Below are 17,705 nucleotides of genomic sequence, written 5' to 3'. Positions count from 1 at the left end.
GGAAGTGGCTTGAGCCAAGACGGAAAGGACCGTACACAATGGTGCGAGCAACGCCAACAGCAGTTCAAATGGAAGGTAGCAACACATGGTACCATTTGAGTCATTGCACTAAGGTTCGAACTAAAGACACAGACGGAGTCGAGTCTGAGGGAAAGGATGAACAAAAGGAAGAGGTTAAGATTTCTGGCACTGTGAGCATCCAGGTGTGGGGGTTGACTGACAGCATGGGCTCAGGAGAACGAGGCCTGGAGATGTTGGACGGGATCCCGCAAACAGGAGAGACTGGAAGGGTCCCGTGATGAAGCTACCCCGCAGGGAAGTAGCCAGCCTGGGTCAGATGAGTATGATGCAACAATACACACCCACTCAGACCATGCCACGCCACGAACTTTGCCAGCAATACACACTAGAGCTGGTCAGGAAGAGGTATCGGTTAAGCGTGAGTAAGTACGTGGGAATAAAGGTTGGTGGAAGTGTGAGGAAGTGTGAGGAAGTGTGAGAATGGTGAGGAAGTGTGGATCATGGGTCTGGAGGAGGAGACGTCCAAATCACCGCCTCCGGACGCCACGACAAAGGGGCAATCTGGTAAGATCATGTTGTCCTCGGGTCAGAAGTAGTTGTTCACAATGGTTGGAAGGATAGAAAGATTTTTCGGGGAAGGTTAGGGGGATTTGATACCATTAGCACTACAGGACAGAATAATCGTGTTAATCCAAGAACAGACGGAGTGTACATGCACAGGTAGAGACAGGAAAACAGTGTAACTGTGGAAGATGGGTTAAGGCAGCACAGAATATGTGGTATAGATGGGCATGGTACACTACAAGAGAACTGACAGCGAAGGAGTGTCTCATATGTGCAGACGCTCCAGGAGCATTGCCTGTTGTTGTTCCAGAGCCACACACCTTCAGGGACTGTGCAGTGGTCCAGCAACGGGAATGCAGAGAAGGTAGGTTCACATCGGAAGAGGATAAATGGTTATGGTTTCCTATGTGTGGTATTAAGTGCAGATTGATGTTTGGGCCAAATAAATTACGGAGTTGTTTTCAAAATAAGGGAGGGCCACTAATTGGAGTCTTCTTGTGCTGAATTTAATCATAATACATCACAGGATGGGCCTCCGACAGATTATAGAGCAGATTACGATGGTGAGTTTGAATGCTTTTGGAACTCATGTAGGTAGTACTACTGTTAAATGAAAACAATATTTATTAGGATTTATTTATTTGGACCAGAAATGTGAAAATATAGAAATGATCATTTTAACTCTATATGTTTTTGGGGATCAGACACACCCGGTAGCTGAGAGTTACTGGATGTGTGGAGATGATGTTTTGTTAAATGTGTTGCCCAACAGGTGGATAGGTCTTTGGGCACTGGTGAGGAGGAAGACATCGGTTGTGTTAGGGTATAACAAGGTAAACGGGATGCTAGGATTTGATGTGGAAGAAGGGAGAGTTAAAAGATCTAGTGATGACTACATCAGGGATAAGCACGTTTACTTGGATGCAATAGGGCAGCCGAGAGGGGTTCCTTTCGAGTTCAAAGCACGCAGTGAGATCGCAGCTGGATTTGAGTCTATTTTGCCGTGGATCATATTTAACAAAATGGGGAATGGACTAATTACATATAATACAACCAACAGGGAATTCTTAACTACACGAGTAAAGGGTTTGCAGGCTTTGGAGAACAACTACATGAGACGAGTATGAGGGCTTGGTAGAACAGACAAGTTTTAGAATGGATATTCGAAGGGAAAAGTGGTGTTTGCCAGATGGTTGGGGAAAAATGTTGTACATTTATACCCGAGAACACTGCAGCTGATGGGACGTTTACAATGGCCGTGAAGAAGTTCAGAGAACGGAGAGAGGAGCTGACGTGTGATGCTGGTGGAGGTGAACGGTGGTGGACTGGTCTGTTTGTGATTTTGGGAGAAGGGGGAGCGATGACAGTTAAAGTGGGAATAGCAATATTGTTGATAGTGAGGATGGTTTCCCTATTGGTGTGTTGCATTATACCCATTCTGAGAAGGTGTTTGCTGCAAGTGATGTTCAAACGAACAGTGGAAGGAATCAGGAGGCAGATGACCATGCGAGACCAGGTCTGAGGACCAACGCATGGGAGAGCGGGTCAACGAATGAAGGTTACCAACGGACGGTTCACATGATTCTTTCCTCGAGTGTGGAACCAAGTATAGCCTGACAGGGAGAAGAGATGCTGAAGATCTCTTTGATTGGGAGTGAGTACTGGTGACCTCTCCTCCCAGAGTTAGCTTAGCAGTTTCAGACCCAGCCGGACGGATGTTCGGCCAGAAGCAGACGACACCAGAGTACGGGAGATGGGACGGGACTGGAAGAGCTGCATTACATTGCATTTTATTACTATTTGTTGTGTGATAATCCATAATTTTGTGTATTGGACTTGGTACAAATTTGTGATTAACTGATTTGATGGTGGTGTATTCATTCTATGTGTATTATCAATCAGAATGGATCACTAATATGTCCATTGCCAGTTGTGTTAGTTGACTGTTCGGAGTGCGACCTTTGGTAGTGGTCGGTCGCCAAGTGGGGTGGGGCCGTAGGTGAGTTTTCCCAAGATAAGAACATGAGTTACGAAAGTAGCAGCCGGTGGGTTTTTCACACCTATGCACTGCGAACAGTGGACAAGTGTGATGGCAATGTAAAACTTGTAGTGTTGTTGAATTCAATATCGTTTAATTTAATTTAATCATTTAATGTGATTCGGGTGCGTATATATAATCGTTTTCAGTTATTCAAAAATGTTCCCGTTGATTGAGATTGTAGGATTATTAGAATAATTTAATGTTGATTATGTTAATTAATTCTTAATTAACTATGTGGGATGATTTTCTTTCATTTTAGATTATTTCTTTATTAAATCACTGATAAGTGATTTCAGGGGGGACTATGTGGGAGAATAATGTCATGACATTCTCTTGACATGTCAGAATTACATCGTGTGCCTGGTTATATGAATATGGGTAAAGGGTAGAATGCGTGTTTATGATTACAGCAGAAGCTCGGCGCTGCCGAGGAAGATTGTGGGCCGGATGACGCATGCATGTTATGATTTAGACCAGTATAAAGTTGGTTCGCAAGATGAACCTGGCGGACATTTTGTACATTCTGTATGCATATTTGCTGTGACAGTTTGTTCAATAAACTCCCCAATGGACGGCTGACCGACGCGTGATTCGTCTCCTATTTTCTCCACAACAACAGTTTTTACCAGAGTTACATGCCAGGCATGTATGTTTGAGTGTGTGTGTTGTGTCTGTGTCTCTCCCCCCTCCCCTGTGTCTTTTAGGTGCTTACAGCAGAAATGCTGTTCACCTGTGCAAGCAGGCTTGGCTGCTCATTGGCTCTCTACCTCCCCAGCTGGCCTATGGTGACAAGGGAGAGGCCTTAAAATGGAGGACATCCCAGACCTTTGGCCCCTTTTTGGTTTTTGCTTGTGCTATCTGCTTGTGGTGTCTCTGACTGGTAATTTGGACTGTATGTGATGGGAGGTTTTGGGTCTAGGTAAGTTAGGGTACCCTTTACATTTGTCCATGCACGTAGGTGAAAATTGTTATCTCACTAGGTTTATTGGTTGTGCCACTCCTGTAATGTTTTGAAATGTTCTTTTGCTCGAGAAGCCAGTTAGCCAATTTTGTTTGCACTTTATTTTCTTCAGAGGTAGTTTAGGTAGGCCTCCTTTTGTTATATTAATTTAATTTGTTTTGGCACAATCTCTTTATCCCATCCTCCCCCACTTCAGTGTGTCTTTTTGTTTTAATAAACCACGTTGTTCACTTTCACTGAGACTTGTTTGATTTCATTGGTTGTCGTGTTATTGTCTGCTGACTGGGTCACCAAGTGGACGTAACACCAGCATGTCACTATTCCTACACGGGGAGACAACACTCTGGGCTGTGTGTACATTAACATTCAAGGTGCATATAGAGCTCTTCCTCGCCCCCATCTTGGCCTCTCTGACCACATTCCCATCCTGCTGGCGCCAGCATACCGCCCCCTGCTGAGACGGACCAGGCCAACAAAGAACTGTGTGGCCCAGGGAGGCAGCCTCTGTGCTCCAGGACTGTTTTCAGTGCACAGACTGGCAGGTCTTCAGAGAGGCAGCTACGTGTGAGGGAGAGCTGGACCTCATCTCCAAGTGTACTGATGATGTCACCACCACCAGGATAGTAACCTGCTACCTGAACCAGAAACCGTGGCTGAATGCTGAGGTGAGAGCTCTGCTGAAAGCTAGGGACGCTGCGTTCAGGGCAGGTGAGGCATCAGCGCTCAGAGAGGTGAGGAAAGGACTGACTGCAGGCATCTTGAGGGCCAAAGCCACATACACCCAGAAAATTCAGGGTCACTTCACCACCAACGACCCCCGGTGCATGTGGAATGGGATCAAGTGCATCACGGACTACAACACCAGAGATGTACAAATGCACCTCAATGCCCAAGGGACCCCTCCTTGCCAAATGCACTTAACAGGTCCTATGCCCGCTTTGAGAATCCTGACTTGCCCCCCCCAGCAGTAGTGGGACACATCACGAACAATGATGAGTCCAAATACAGAGAGGAGGTGGAAACCTAGTGCAGTGGTGCAGAGAAAACAATCTCTGCATCAATGTGAAGAAGACCAAGGAGATGGTGGTGGATTTCAGAAGGGGCAAGAACCCTCTCCCTCCCTCCCTCCCTCCCTCCTCGCACATTGGAGGAGCAGCTGTGGAAGTGGTCTCCAGCTTCAGGTACCTGGGTGTTCAGATATCCAATGACCTCACTTGGAGTGCCAACACTTCCCGCCTTGTCAGGAAGGCCCACCAGCATCTTTACTTCCTCGGGAAGCTGCAGAAAGCTGGATTTGGGAGCTCAGTTCTGAGGAGCTTCTACCACTGTGCGGTGGAGTGTCCTCTGCACCTGCATCACCGTGTGGCACAGTAGCTGCACTACTGCTAAGAGGAAAGGTACTACAGAGGGTGGTAAAGGCTGCACAGAGGACTGTGGGGAGCAGCCTTCCCACCACCTCGGACCTCTACACATCACGAAGCAGCGGGAGGGCCCTTCGCATCATGAAGGACTCCACCTATCCCGCACACAGACTGTTTCAGTGACTCCCCTCAGGCAGGCAGCTGAGAAGCATTCAGAGCAAGCCTCCTCTGCCTCCTCCTCCAGCCTGTGTGTCTCCAGCAGTCAAAGAAGGCTGGCTCTGGTCTGGGGACTGCTCTGGAGCCTCTTGAGCTGACTGTCAAAATAAGAATACTGCACATTGAACAACACTGCCCCATCCTCTTCATAACATTGTATTAAAACAACTGAATGCATTCAGAGGCTTCCACGGCTCTGCTGCTACACAGAACAGTATATGAGGTCATTCTTGCCAACAGCAATAACCATACATAATGACAGCTTATAATGATTGATAATTATAATTTCTCTTTGGGATGAATGATGTATTTCTATAGTTTGCTTTGCAAACATCGAGAATGTAGGACGATGTTCCTTGAGGGAAAAACACTGAGGTTAGCAGGAATATGAATGATGCAGAAATCTTACACCCTGTTATAGTAGGCATGTCTGCAAGTGTGCAACACTTATGCAACAAAAAGCTGCAGCTTTTCTTCCTGGAGTCAGACAAAATAAACACATATTTCCAAAAAGTGTCTTAATTTGTTTATTATAAGTGAACTATAAATTATTTCAAGTGTCTGTTACAACAATATTACAAAAAAATACTAGCAATGAATAAAGTATGCTGTCCCTCAGAAATAACCAGTTTATATTCATATGCATTAAAGTAACGTTTGTCGTATAATTGCAATGCAGCACAGTATGTGCTGCTTGATTCTGCAATATTTCAAGTTTATTTATCATGTCTGTGGAAACACTGGACCATACTTCTGGGCAATAGTCTTTTGCCTGTACTGACTTAAAATGAGCACTCAGGATCCAAGAGTACACGTTGGTGGAGAGAGAAGAGTGGCAGGGAGAGGGAGAGGAGGAGGAAGGAGAGGAAGACCAAGAGCTGTAGTAACTGATGAGATCCGGGCCACGCTTATGGACCATGTGGTGAATCATGGTCTCTCTTTGACAGAGGCAGCTTTAAGGGTGCAGCCAAACTTGCAGCGTTCAACAGTTGCATCAATATTGAGAATTTTCCGGCAAAACAACAGGTGAGACATGCATCCCTCAACTATTGAATTACATTTTAGAGTACACTATGTTCATATTTTACATATACGGAATCTTTTTAAATATTGATTGTTTTGTGCTCCCCGTGTATGCGTGGGTTCTCTCCGGGTACTCCGGCTTCCTCCCACTGTCCAAAAACATGTTGGGTTAATTGGTGTCTCTAAAAAATTGTCCTTAGGAGTGAGTGTGAGCGTGTGTGGTTGTTTGTCTCTGTGTGGCCCTGTGATGGACTGGTGACCTGTCCAGGGTGTACCCTGCCTCTCGCCCATTGACCGCTGGGATAGACTCCAGCCCCCCCGCGACCCGACCGACGGATTCAGCGGGTATAGAAAATGGATGGATTAATGGATTGTTTTGTGTTTTATGTTACTGTATGTAGGATTCAAAGGTTGCCTCCTACAGGAGGGAGAGGCCGATTTTTTTCAGATGCCCAAGAAACTGCTCTTATTTATATGCTCATTGCAAACAATGCCATAAAACTGAGAGAACTCCGGAACAGAATGCTGGCACACAATGTTACTTTTGCCAATGTGAACACGGTCAGCACAACAATTGCCAGAGTCCTTGCAAAACATGAAATAAGGATGAAGCAGTTGTACACCGTGCCATTTGAAAGAAATGGAGAACGTGTGAAAGAACTCCATCATCAATATGTCCAGGTAAGATGTCTGTCCAAAAACCAAACAGAATACCTACATAGCTAAGCATAATGTGCTGTACGGAACTGTAAAACTGTGGATTTGCTTTATTCTAGACAGTAATGGAGATGGAGGCCAGACCAAATGCACATGTATTCATCATTAGCCGCTTTGGGACTGTAGGAACCTTTGGCAGTTCTAATAACCTTTTAATCCGCGGGGCCGTTTTCTCCCGTGTTCGGACATACAGGAACTCGGGGCTTTCTCCCTTAGTTCCTATAACTATTTAGCTCCTTCTCCGAGGTCGGGTCTTTTCATGGTTCTATAGAACGATCTGACGGAGGTGTTTGGTGGTCGGTAGCTACGCCCCATGTCATGCTATCACGGCTGAAATGTTTCCTCATAGACACAGACACAACCGGCGGGTGTTTAATAAGTTAAACTTACACTGGTCTCATTTGTCTGCAGCGCTCTGCTCTCCTTTCTTCCTTCATGAAATGAAAAAGTATCGTCTCCTGACTCTCTCTGTGAGCTTTTCAAGCCTCAATATTAGACGCCTGATGTGATTGTCCATGATTAATATCACCATCATGCAGACCATAAACACGGTGGCCTCCCCGCTCTCCATATTAGCTTCTTGGTGGTGTTTTTGTCTACTCTCCTTACTTTTACCGTTTTGTTTTTTAATGTAGCGCTAAACGGCTAATGGCTAACACGTCACTGAAGCAGACGGCTGCGCGCGATTGGATCAGACATTCTAAAATATTCTTCCCAAGATGCATTGCCAGAGAAGACATCAGATGTGATGTTGATGAGAACATGTGGCCAAATGCAGAATAAAAGGAGTAAATGGTTATACATGAAGTACTGCAAAGCGCTTACGTACTGTAAAATAATTCAAAAACATAAATGAAACTAAAGCAAATTGGTTATTTCTTCTTGTTACAATATACAATCTAGTACACTCAAAGTGCAAAGATCTTATTCTATAATAAAATACTGATTTATTAACAAAAAAAATACCTCAAATGTCTTTTATGTAATGCTCTTTGTTGTTCGTATTTTGGAATACAGTGTGCTATGAGTGACAGTGTTTGCTTCCTGGTGAGACTTGTTGCCAATGTTGTGGATGAATGAGTTTGTTTTGAGACATGTATGATGTGTTTTGTTGCTAAGAAAGTGTTTTGGAGGAGAGCTGAAATGTTTTGCTGAGATGCATGTTAGGAATGCTGACTGTGTGAAGAGTTTTGAAAATGTAGTTTCAATATTGAACAATGCTTGTTAGCAATCGAAGAAAACAGTGTTTCCGATATTTTTCAGTAAAATTGACAGAAAAAAACAGAAAAAAATGGTTTAATAAAAACATAGGCATGCTAATTCAAAAGATAAGTTTTGTTGGTTTTACCACGTTAACATGTTTTTTTTATTCTAACAAATGTAAAATATTAACAAAACAGCTGTTTGGACCAGACCATTTTTTATTCTTTAACAGTGGAAAGGCAAGGCAAATATATATGTATGTAGCAAAAGGACCCCCCACTTAAAAAACTATTTCTACCCAGCTTCAATCAGGCTGCTAAATAGTATAAAGTGATGCTACTTGTTATATGCAATATAAATTATGGGTGTAATACCTCTCCCTTCTTATTCCAGTTCAGTACCAGCGTGTGCAATCCATTTATTTTACTATTCATTTACTGTGCCATTTTATACACAATAGTTTGTTTTTATGTCTTTCTATTTATTACACTGTTTTTATTTGTGTTTTAATATTTAGGCGTGCTTAAAATCTCATTCTGTTGTCATTGATTCTTATGCAGATGTATTTTCTAAAGGGGCTGCACAGTGGTGTGGTGATTCGCTCTGTCACCTTACAGCAGGAAGGTTCCTGCTTCTAATCCAAACTGGTTCTTTCTTTGTGGAATTTGCATGTTCTCCCTGTGCATGTGTGGGTTTTCTCTGGCTTCCTTCAAGTTCAAAAACACCAATGTTAGTTTATTGGTGATCTTATCTATTGATGCTAGGAGTGAGTGTGCATGTTTGTTTGTGTCTGTGTTGGCCCTGTGTTGGCCCTGTGATGGACTGGTGACTTATCCAGGTGGGATCTGCCTGTTAACCTGGAGCAGCTGGGACAGGCTGCAGCCTCCCCCAACAACCCTGATCGAGTGTAGCTTGCTGAAAAATGAATGAATGTTTTCCAGAATAACTAGAAAAACCTAACAGTTGTCGTTATGTCCATGAGCCACTGTGTTATAAAGAGGACGATGTCTGACTTTGTTCTGATCTCAGGATTAATACACGTTTTCTTAATGTGGTTGAGTTCAAGAGTCTTCACAGTACTCCAGTCTTATTACATCCATTGTTGGGATCTGGATGTTTCTGAGCGTCTGCTTATCAATGCACTTTGACATTTGCTTTGAGCTTGACTGAATGAATAAGGAAATGAAATAGTGCGTCATGGTTACCATCAAGGCAGGAATTTCACGAGGGCCACGAGGGCCATGGCCCTCGTGGCCCTCCCACTTTGGCCTTGTGCCCTTGAAAATTATATCTGCCATAAGGCCACAGTGGCCTTGATGCCCTCTCTGACTAAGTTTTGCGGTTAGCAGTCTGCCTCTTTTCTGACACGGCTTCAATGATCAATTAGCATCTGGTGGAGAAAAAAAAAAATCAGCGGTGCGCTTGATTCGAGCCTGGATTTACACCGCTCGGACAGTCTATGATGACAGTTGACATCAGTCTATCTCCGCCCACCCCCTCACGCGTCCGTGTGCGTAGCCAGCTGATTCTCCGCTGGAGGTGAGGTAAGGTTTTGTGATGATCCTGTTTGCCGTTAAGTTTTTCATTTGTCCATCTTTAAGTGTAATTTTATGGATGACATTACTATTTCTTGCTCGTATGGTAATACATAATTATAATATTTTGAAGTGTTTTTGTTACTACTTGGATAAGTTACATTGCAGTTGTGTTCTTTTATTTTTATCTAGTGCTAGGCAGTTAGCTAACAACTAGGCAGTTAGCGCTGTGTTGTTAGCTCTGCGGACTAGGTTCGTTTGCTGCTGTTTATACCAGGGCTCTAAATTAACACCCGCCAAATGCGGGTGAAAGTTATTTTTGGCGTGTATTAAAAAAAACTCACTAGCCGGCTTGGCCGATGATAAATGAGGAACTTTACCATCTATTTCGCGGGACGCGCGAGCGCAGTTTCTATGGGAACGCATCCGCCGAGGCTGCCGTACTAGGGGAGTGGGTCACTCTTGGTTTGGAAATACGATAGACGCCGGTGTTCAGTCGATTTCTCCTACTTGTCGAGAATTACTACTTTGTGCATGCGCCAAGCCGATTGTCTAAGTTTCGTTTTCACGCCCATAATGTTTTGCTACCCTGCGTCTGATTATTTTCTTTTTTGGAAGACATGCAAAGTAATAAAACACTTAATCGTATTAACAAGCAGTTAGCTTAACATGCACAAATGGGGTGTCATTCACCATTTGATTTTTGTATTTGGGACACTTCTGTCTTTATTTAGTTGACTCTGCTCCATCATTGTGAATGAATGCATTGAGAAGGGGGAGCATTATTTGACAGCGTGTTATTGGTTTTCAGTGCAATCTGTTGGTTTTCTTAGCTAGGAAATTGTTTTTGAATTGGCTCTATATGAACGAATTGGATTATTTTATGAATTATGATTATTATTAATTAATTGAATTCCAATTGGCTTGAATTGGACTTTACTATCTAAGTGCCTTGAGATGACATTTGTTGTATTTGGCGCTATATAAATAAAAATGAATTGAATTGAATTGGTACAAATACAGATGCAAACACTAACAAAATGTGGCGATGGTTGGGACAGCCGGCCGTGAAGAGAAAAGATATGCCTGCCAAAGGAGGGGAGGAGGATGATATTTTGAATATATTGAATCTGGCATGGTGACACTTTGTGAGAAAAGGGAAAAAATGGAACTGATTTAGATGGATCCGAAGACAGTTCAGAGAGCTCGGACGATGTTTAAGCATTTCACAGTATCCATAATTCCATAATTAGTCTCTGCACATAGTTTTGTGTTTAATTGTGTGCATTATCTGCACTAAAACATGGTTAGAAAGTTGTTAAATATTTCCATTTTTGTAGATTCAGGGTTCACATGAATATAGATCAGTTTTAAAGTTATTTTTTTATGTACAAAAAATGTGACCCTGAATAGTCAATAATGTGTGAGGGTTGAGGAGTAATGAAATGTTAGAATAAGTTTTGTATGTACATAAGTTTAATTATTGTAATTATTTTAATTGGATATACATTCCCAATTTCACTGTAAAATGAATTTAAAGCTTTAGTTAATAAATTGATCAAATGAATTCAGTGGGTCTCATCTGTCTGTGGCTAGTGGATATAAATTATATCGCCCCATTTTCAAAACGCAATCAAAATACCCATTCACATGTCTTGTGGCATGCCTGAACTGTCCACAAAAAAAATACATTACATCCACTGGCCAGAACTAGCTTAGTTAGCTTAGCATAGCAACTGCCATTCACTTACATTGTAAGTGACGTCCTTTCAACGTAGGCCCACTACCACAGTCTCACAGTGAGCCAAACATGTCTGTGCTATAAGAATCCTGTGTAGTTTTAATAAAAAATTTGTTTAATTGCAATTTGGTGTCCATTGAATGCTTAATAAGTATATATAAAAGTATTGTAAATGCATATACAATCGTAGTCACTTCATATCATATGTTAAATCATTGTTTTAATTTATGGCCTTGGTGCCCTGGCTTTTGGCCTTTGTGCCCTTAAAAAATTGACAACTCAAAAGGCCAAGTGGCCTTGCCCCTAAAATGACGAAATTCCAGGCCTGGTTACCATATTAATACACTTTTTTTATCATGGACGATAACATTTACTGAAATTGAATATCTGGAAAAGACTCACAGATCCTAGATATTTAATCTTGAAAAAAAAAAAAGAAATCATATAGGCTATACAGAGACATTAAAAGTGCATTTTAAAAACTACATATATAAATTAAAACTACAGATATAACTGTAAAGTATCACAACATCCAAAGGTTTGTTACATGCTACACTTTTCCTCCATAACTATTAGGGGTGTGCAAAATAATCGTCATGACGATGCATCGCGATTCTAATTTTCGCGATCTACTGCATCGATTCTGGACGCCAAGTATCGATTATTTAAAAAAAATAAAAATAAAAAATAATTTTTTTTTTTTTTTTTATGCCTTTAATGATAGGACACATGCAATTGATGCATTTCGCTGCAAGGGATGTTTGCAATATATGTATATATTTTTTATAGTTTTATAAAGCCTATGCACTTTTTTTGTCTGTACTGATCATCCCTATTTTGTTATTTTAAGTTTTATAAATCCTATGCACTTTTTGTGATGAGTGTGTCCAGTAATAGTAATATTTGTGTCCAGTAATATTTGTGTTAATAGCAATACCTCCAAAAGTTGTTTCAATAAATACAGTTATGAATTGATTTGCTTTGAGTTATGCATCAATTGAAGACACCATCCAGATCATACACAGCCAGTCAGCCACTGGTAATGGCTGTATTTTTTTTTTAAGTATGTTCAGTGAAAATATCGCAATGCATCGCGATGCATCGCAATAATTCAAGTATCGTGATGCATCGTGATAGAATCGCATCGTGGCATGTGAATCGTGATTCGAATCGAATCGTGACTTCTTTGCCAATACCCACCCCTAATAACTATCTACACTACCTGTTTGTCTTGACTAAAAGCAAAAAAGCACAATGGAGCACTTACTGTGGTCACTGCAGAATCTCAGCCAACTTTTCACAGTAATACTTATAATTCTCATTACAGTCCTCCCACAGGTTCAAAGGTTGGTCCTCTGTCTCCACAAATGTGTCCCAGGTGTAGGAGAAGTCTAAAGGCTTCATTGCCCTTAGCTTACACCCAGCACTATGCAGGGCCTTCAGCGCAGCCTGGATCTCTGCCTCCTCCCACTCAAAGAGCCGAGCAGCAAAGATACTCAACTTTACATTTTTCCTAGCCTTTAAAACATCAGCTATCTTTGAGGCACAAGCAGAGCAGGGACTGGAGGAAACATACCTGAGGGTGACAGAACGAGAAGAACAAAGATGACTGTCAGAGATCAGTAACTTCTTTGCACATCAGCACAACCTAAATCCCTTTGACTCTGAAGTTGTCAGCTAGCTAACTTAGGACTAATGTTACCCTGATCAAATTTCTTGTTTTTCCACCAGTGCTCATTACAAAATCAACTTTTTGGCATGCTGTCCCATCAGAGGATGTGCACATGTGAGAACGTAATGAGGATTACTAAATCATCTTCATTTAAGGCAAAATAAACCAGTACAGTTACAGTTTTAAAGGCATGGTTGGTAATCCTGTTCAGAAACACATTTTGTAATACTGGGTGAAATGGTCCGTCTGTCCTGAGAGAAATCTATACAAGATGTATTTAGAAAAAGGGACGAAAATAATCAGACCTCTGTGGCAGCTGCAGGACTGAGAAAAAGCTGACCAATCCGAGATCAGCGTCCCGTTGATCTCGGATTGGAGCGCCTACAAAAACCAATCAGATGCCTCTGCTTTCTGCCTACGCCCCCCTCTGCCGGCTCCCTGCTCCGTGTGCGCATGCGGTTCTACCGGCTTTGGATGAAGCACTGACGGAATGGGGAGGGGGGGGTGGAGCTTAGAGGAGGGGACACTTTCGAATCTTGCTAGCTCTCTTGCTAGCTCTCTAGGATTACCTACCATAGCTTTAAGCCATTTTGAGCACTTTATCCAAAATCTAAATATTTTTTAAATCTTGAAAACTCATTTTAGTAATAAAATGTAAGCATTTTCAAAGATTTCCAGCAGAAGTGGGAAGTTTAAAGTCTTCTACTCTAGCTTTTTGCATGGCTATTGAATACATTCTCATGTGTTCTCTCAACAGTTAAATAGTTTACTTAAAGCGGCAGTCGGCAGCTTTTTTTTAGTCATATTAGCTTGAACTGTCATGGGATTCTGGAAGTAGAATATTAAATAGGCTGTTTAGGAAAAATAACGAAATCTGTAGCTCCCTCTGAAGCGGAGGAATCCTACCTGTCAATCACAGCTTGTGCACACGCTGCTGAGCGTGAGTCTGCCCCAGCTTGTGTGCGCTCACACTGGTGTGAACTCACGTGCACAACCTCGTCCACAGAGGGGGAGGGGTTTGGGGGGCGATTCGGAGCTTGTTAGAGGTTGGGGGAGGGACCTGAAAGTTGTGTCAGTTCGAATTTTCCGACTTTAGACTCGCAATTTTGAAAACTTGCCGACTGCAGCTTTAAGAAAAAAATGAGCCAATAAGACTCTATTTTACATAATATATAAGTCCTTACTAGAAAATTTGACTTCTCATTGTGGTAATTTGGTAATTACCAAAATTACATCAAAATGGTAATTTTGACTTGTCTTCGTCCCACCAGCTGGTTGTTACGTTACTTAAATGTTACTTTCTACCGAAAGAGGGATCGGTAGAAACACAGATCAGTCTGTGGTTGAACTATAGATAAGGTAAATGTGTTTTTTTTTTTTTTAAACAATTCCTATTAAGTTTTTTTTTCTTTTAATCAGTTTGTTGTGTGTTAATGTAAGCTCTGGAGCTATATTAATTTGTATGAGCACTCATACAGTAACATAATCCTGTGATGGTTGCTGAGTAATATTTGTATCCATTTATCTAAAAAAAGACACATCCTGAAGAGGAAAGGGGGAGAGTAGAGTGGCTAACTCTACTGCTATGAATGGACTGTACAGTGAGGAACCTTGGAGTTATTTTTGACCAGAATCTCCATGCATCTGTTACTTCAGGGTTGGACTGCTGTAACTCTTTATTATTGGGCTGTCCCACATATTCTCTGAAAAGCCTCCAGCTGATCCAAAATGCTGCAGCCAGAGTTCTGATGAGAACTAACAGCAGAGATCATATTTCTCCAGTTTTAGCTTCTCTTCATTGGCTCCCTGTTAAATTCAGAATAGAATTTAAGATTCTTCTCCTCACATATAAAGCTCTTAATGACCGAGCTCCATCATATCTTAAAGATCTCATTGTAAGATATTTTCCTAACAGAGCACTTCGTTCCCAAACTGCAGGTTTACTTGAGGTTCCCAGAGTTTCTAAAAGTAGAATGGGAGGCAGAGCCTTCAGTTATCAGGCCCCTCTCTGTGGAACCAGCTGCCCATTTGGGAGGCAGAGCCTTCAGTTATCAGGCCCCTCTCTGTGGAACCAGCTGCCAGTTTGGGAGCCAGAGCCTTCAGTTATCAGGCCCCTCTCTGTGGAACCAGCTGCCAGTTTGGGAGGCAGAGCCTTCAGTTATCAGGTCCCTCTCTTGTGGAATAAGCTGCCAGTAAATGTCCGGGAAGCAGACACCCTTTCCACTTTCAAGACCAGGCTTAAAACTTTCCTTTCTGATAAAGCTTATAGTTAGGGATGGCTCAGGTGGTCCTGAAACATCCCATAGTTAAGCTGCTATAGGCCCAGCCTGCTGGGGGGCCTCATCTGTCACACCTTTCCTGACTTTACTCTCTTTGTGTATATGTGACATTATTGTGGTCATTAACTCGTGTTTCCCTGTTCCAACAGATATCCTTTGAATGGTGTTACAGTGCCCCCCCCCCTTCCCCCTTTTCTGTCTTCTCAAATCCCAGCTGGTGGAGGCGGATGGCCACCCTTCCTGGTTCTGGTTCTGCCAGAGGTTTCTTCCTGTTCAAAGCGAGTCGTTTCTCTCCACAGTCGCCTCAGGCACGCTCAGGACGGGAGATTGGACCGAAGACAAGTTTCAGTGCAATCTGTTGGTTTCCTTAGCTAGGAAATTGTTTTTGAATTGGCTCTGTATGAATGAATTGGATTATTTTGAAAATAATTATGATTACAATGAATTGAATTCCAATTGGCTTGAATTGGACTTTATTATCTAAGTGCCTTGAGATGACATTTGTTGTATTTGGCGCTATATAAATAAAACTGAATTGAATTGAATTGAATTAAATTCATAGCATAAAAAGGGGCAGTGGTACTGCAACTTTGAAGTACTTTTGGCCAAAGCGTGTCACAGATATTTAATTAAAACCTAAAGAAAGTGTCAACTTGGAGGAAAAGGACAGAATGTGTCTCCCTTAAGGGTAAATGTTTACATTAAGCAAAAGAAAAACATTATCCACAACCATGTAAAGCTGTTTTGTGAACTGACACTGTCTAGGTCGCATTGCAAAATATGTTTCAAGACAGTCATATACCAGGTAACTGTGTATTGAAGTGCAGGGTCAATGTGTTGAAGACACTGTGTGAAGAAGGCTTCTTCAGCATGAGTACCAGCATGCTCATCTTCAAGATAGCCTCTCAGCAGCCCATCAGCTGTGTTCCCTTTAGCCACCAAATAACACAGGAGGGTCTTGTTGCGGCCTGAGGAATACTCCACATTCTTAAACTGGAACTTAAAGACAAAAGGATCTATCCGGTCTCTGTATGAAACAACAAAGGAAAAAGAAACGGTTCCTTAATGTTCACATCCTAACATTCAAAACACAAAATGGCTTTTTTATTTTCTTGTTTTATTAGATTAATCTTGCTAGGGATAGAAATGGTTTAAAAAAATGTCACACAGAGAACAAAGGCAACAGTTAGGAAATGGGAATCTAACCCCACCCCTACTGGAGTTGAGCCCAGCTCTTGGACTCCAAGGTACACCAATGGGGATGTTTTTTTGCTGTCTCCCTGTGTCCAACAGTCCTCCCCAAAAAACTAATTTGAGTTTTTAAAATGTTTTTTGTTTCTATGTGTGTTTTAACTGGTTTAAGCGTTGTTATTTATTAATAAAAATTAAAGAAAAAAGTAGGATTAGCCAGCTGAATTCAAATGTGGATTTCTCAAGTATTGTTGTTAATGAATATATTGATGACTGATGAATTCATAATAGTGAGTCACAGTTAAAAATATATGTTCTTGGGATGTGGGATTATGCTGACACTTTATTGACACAAAACCATACAAGACACTTCTACAACAACAACAAAAAAAGAAAACTGAGCCTGTGTCAGAACAAAGTTCCAGTGCTGTGGAAGACCTCCTGCCTTGTTCTAATACCCAAAAAATTTCACCCATTTGCCCTCAGTAACTACAGACCAGTTGCCCTAACATCCCACATCATAAAAGTCGTGGAGAGACTTACCAAGATAAACAAGTGAAAACCCTTCAAGACCCACTACAGTTTGCTCATCGGCCTGGAGTTGATGTTGAAAATGCCATCATGTACCTGACAAAATGGTAAATAGACTGTACTTGCATAGTGCTTTTATAGTCAATTTGACCACTCATTGTTTTGACATTACATGTAACATTCACCCATTTACTCACACACTCTGCTCCAGAGCTACAGCCGCCCAAAAGCAGGTGGGTGCCTCCACAATCACCTGGATTATTGACCAAGTCAAAGTCAAATTTATTTGTATTGCACATTTAATGTACAAAACAATTCAAAGTCCATCCATCCATCCATCCATTATCTGCGGCTTGTCCGGGGATCGGGTCGCGGGGGCAGCAGCTTGAGCAGAGAAACCCAGACGTCCCTGTCCCCGGCCACTTCCTCCAGCTCTTCTGGGGGGACCCCGAGGCGTTCCCAGGCCAGCCGAGAAACATAGTCTCTCCAACGTGTCCTGGGTCTTCCCCGGGGTCTCCTCCCAGTGGGACAGGCCCGGAACACCTCACCAGGGAGGCGTCCAGGAGGCATCCTAACCAGATGCCCGAGCCACCTCATCTGACTCCTCTGGATGCGGAGGAGCAGCGGTTCTACTCCGAGCCCCTTCCGG

General features: G+C 42.3%; 1 protein-coding gene across 2 annotated transcripts in view; it reads right to left on the bottom strand.

Annotated features, from left to right (window-relative positions):
• apobec2a (apolipoprotein B mRNA editing enzyme, catalytic polypeptide-like 2a) overlaps positions 1–17,705 on the bottom strand; it is a 71,603-nt gene that overhangs the window by 10,856 nt on the left and 43,042 nt on the right. For both annotated transcript variants that reach the window (XM_075461935.1, XM_075461934.1), the window contains 2 exons: positions 16,137–16,361; positions 12,651–12,959 (listed from right to left, as the gene is read on the bottom strand). In XM_075461935.1, the coding sequence (XP_075318050.1) occupies positions 12,656–12,959; positions 16,137–16,361 (529 nt within the window). In that variant the 3' untranslated portion in view covers positions 12,651–12,655. The remainder of the gene's footprint in view (positions 1–12,650; positions 12,960–16,136; positions 16,362–17,705) is intronic.

This window comes from Odontesthes bonariensis, chromosome 3, assembly GCF_027942865.1.
Source record: "Odontesthes bonariensis isolate fOdoBon6 chromosome 3, fOdoBon6.hap1, whole genome shotgun sequence".
Taxonomy (NCBI): Eukaryota; Metazoa; Chordata; class Actinopteri; order Atheriniformes; family Atherinopsidae; genus Odontesthes; species Odontesthes bonariensis.
The sequence above is the reverse complement of the archived record's forward strand: the minus strand, read 5'-3'. Positions and strand labels throughout refer to the sequence as shown.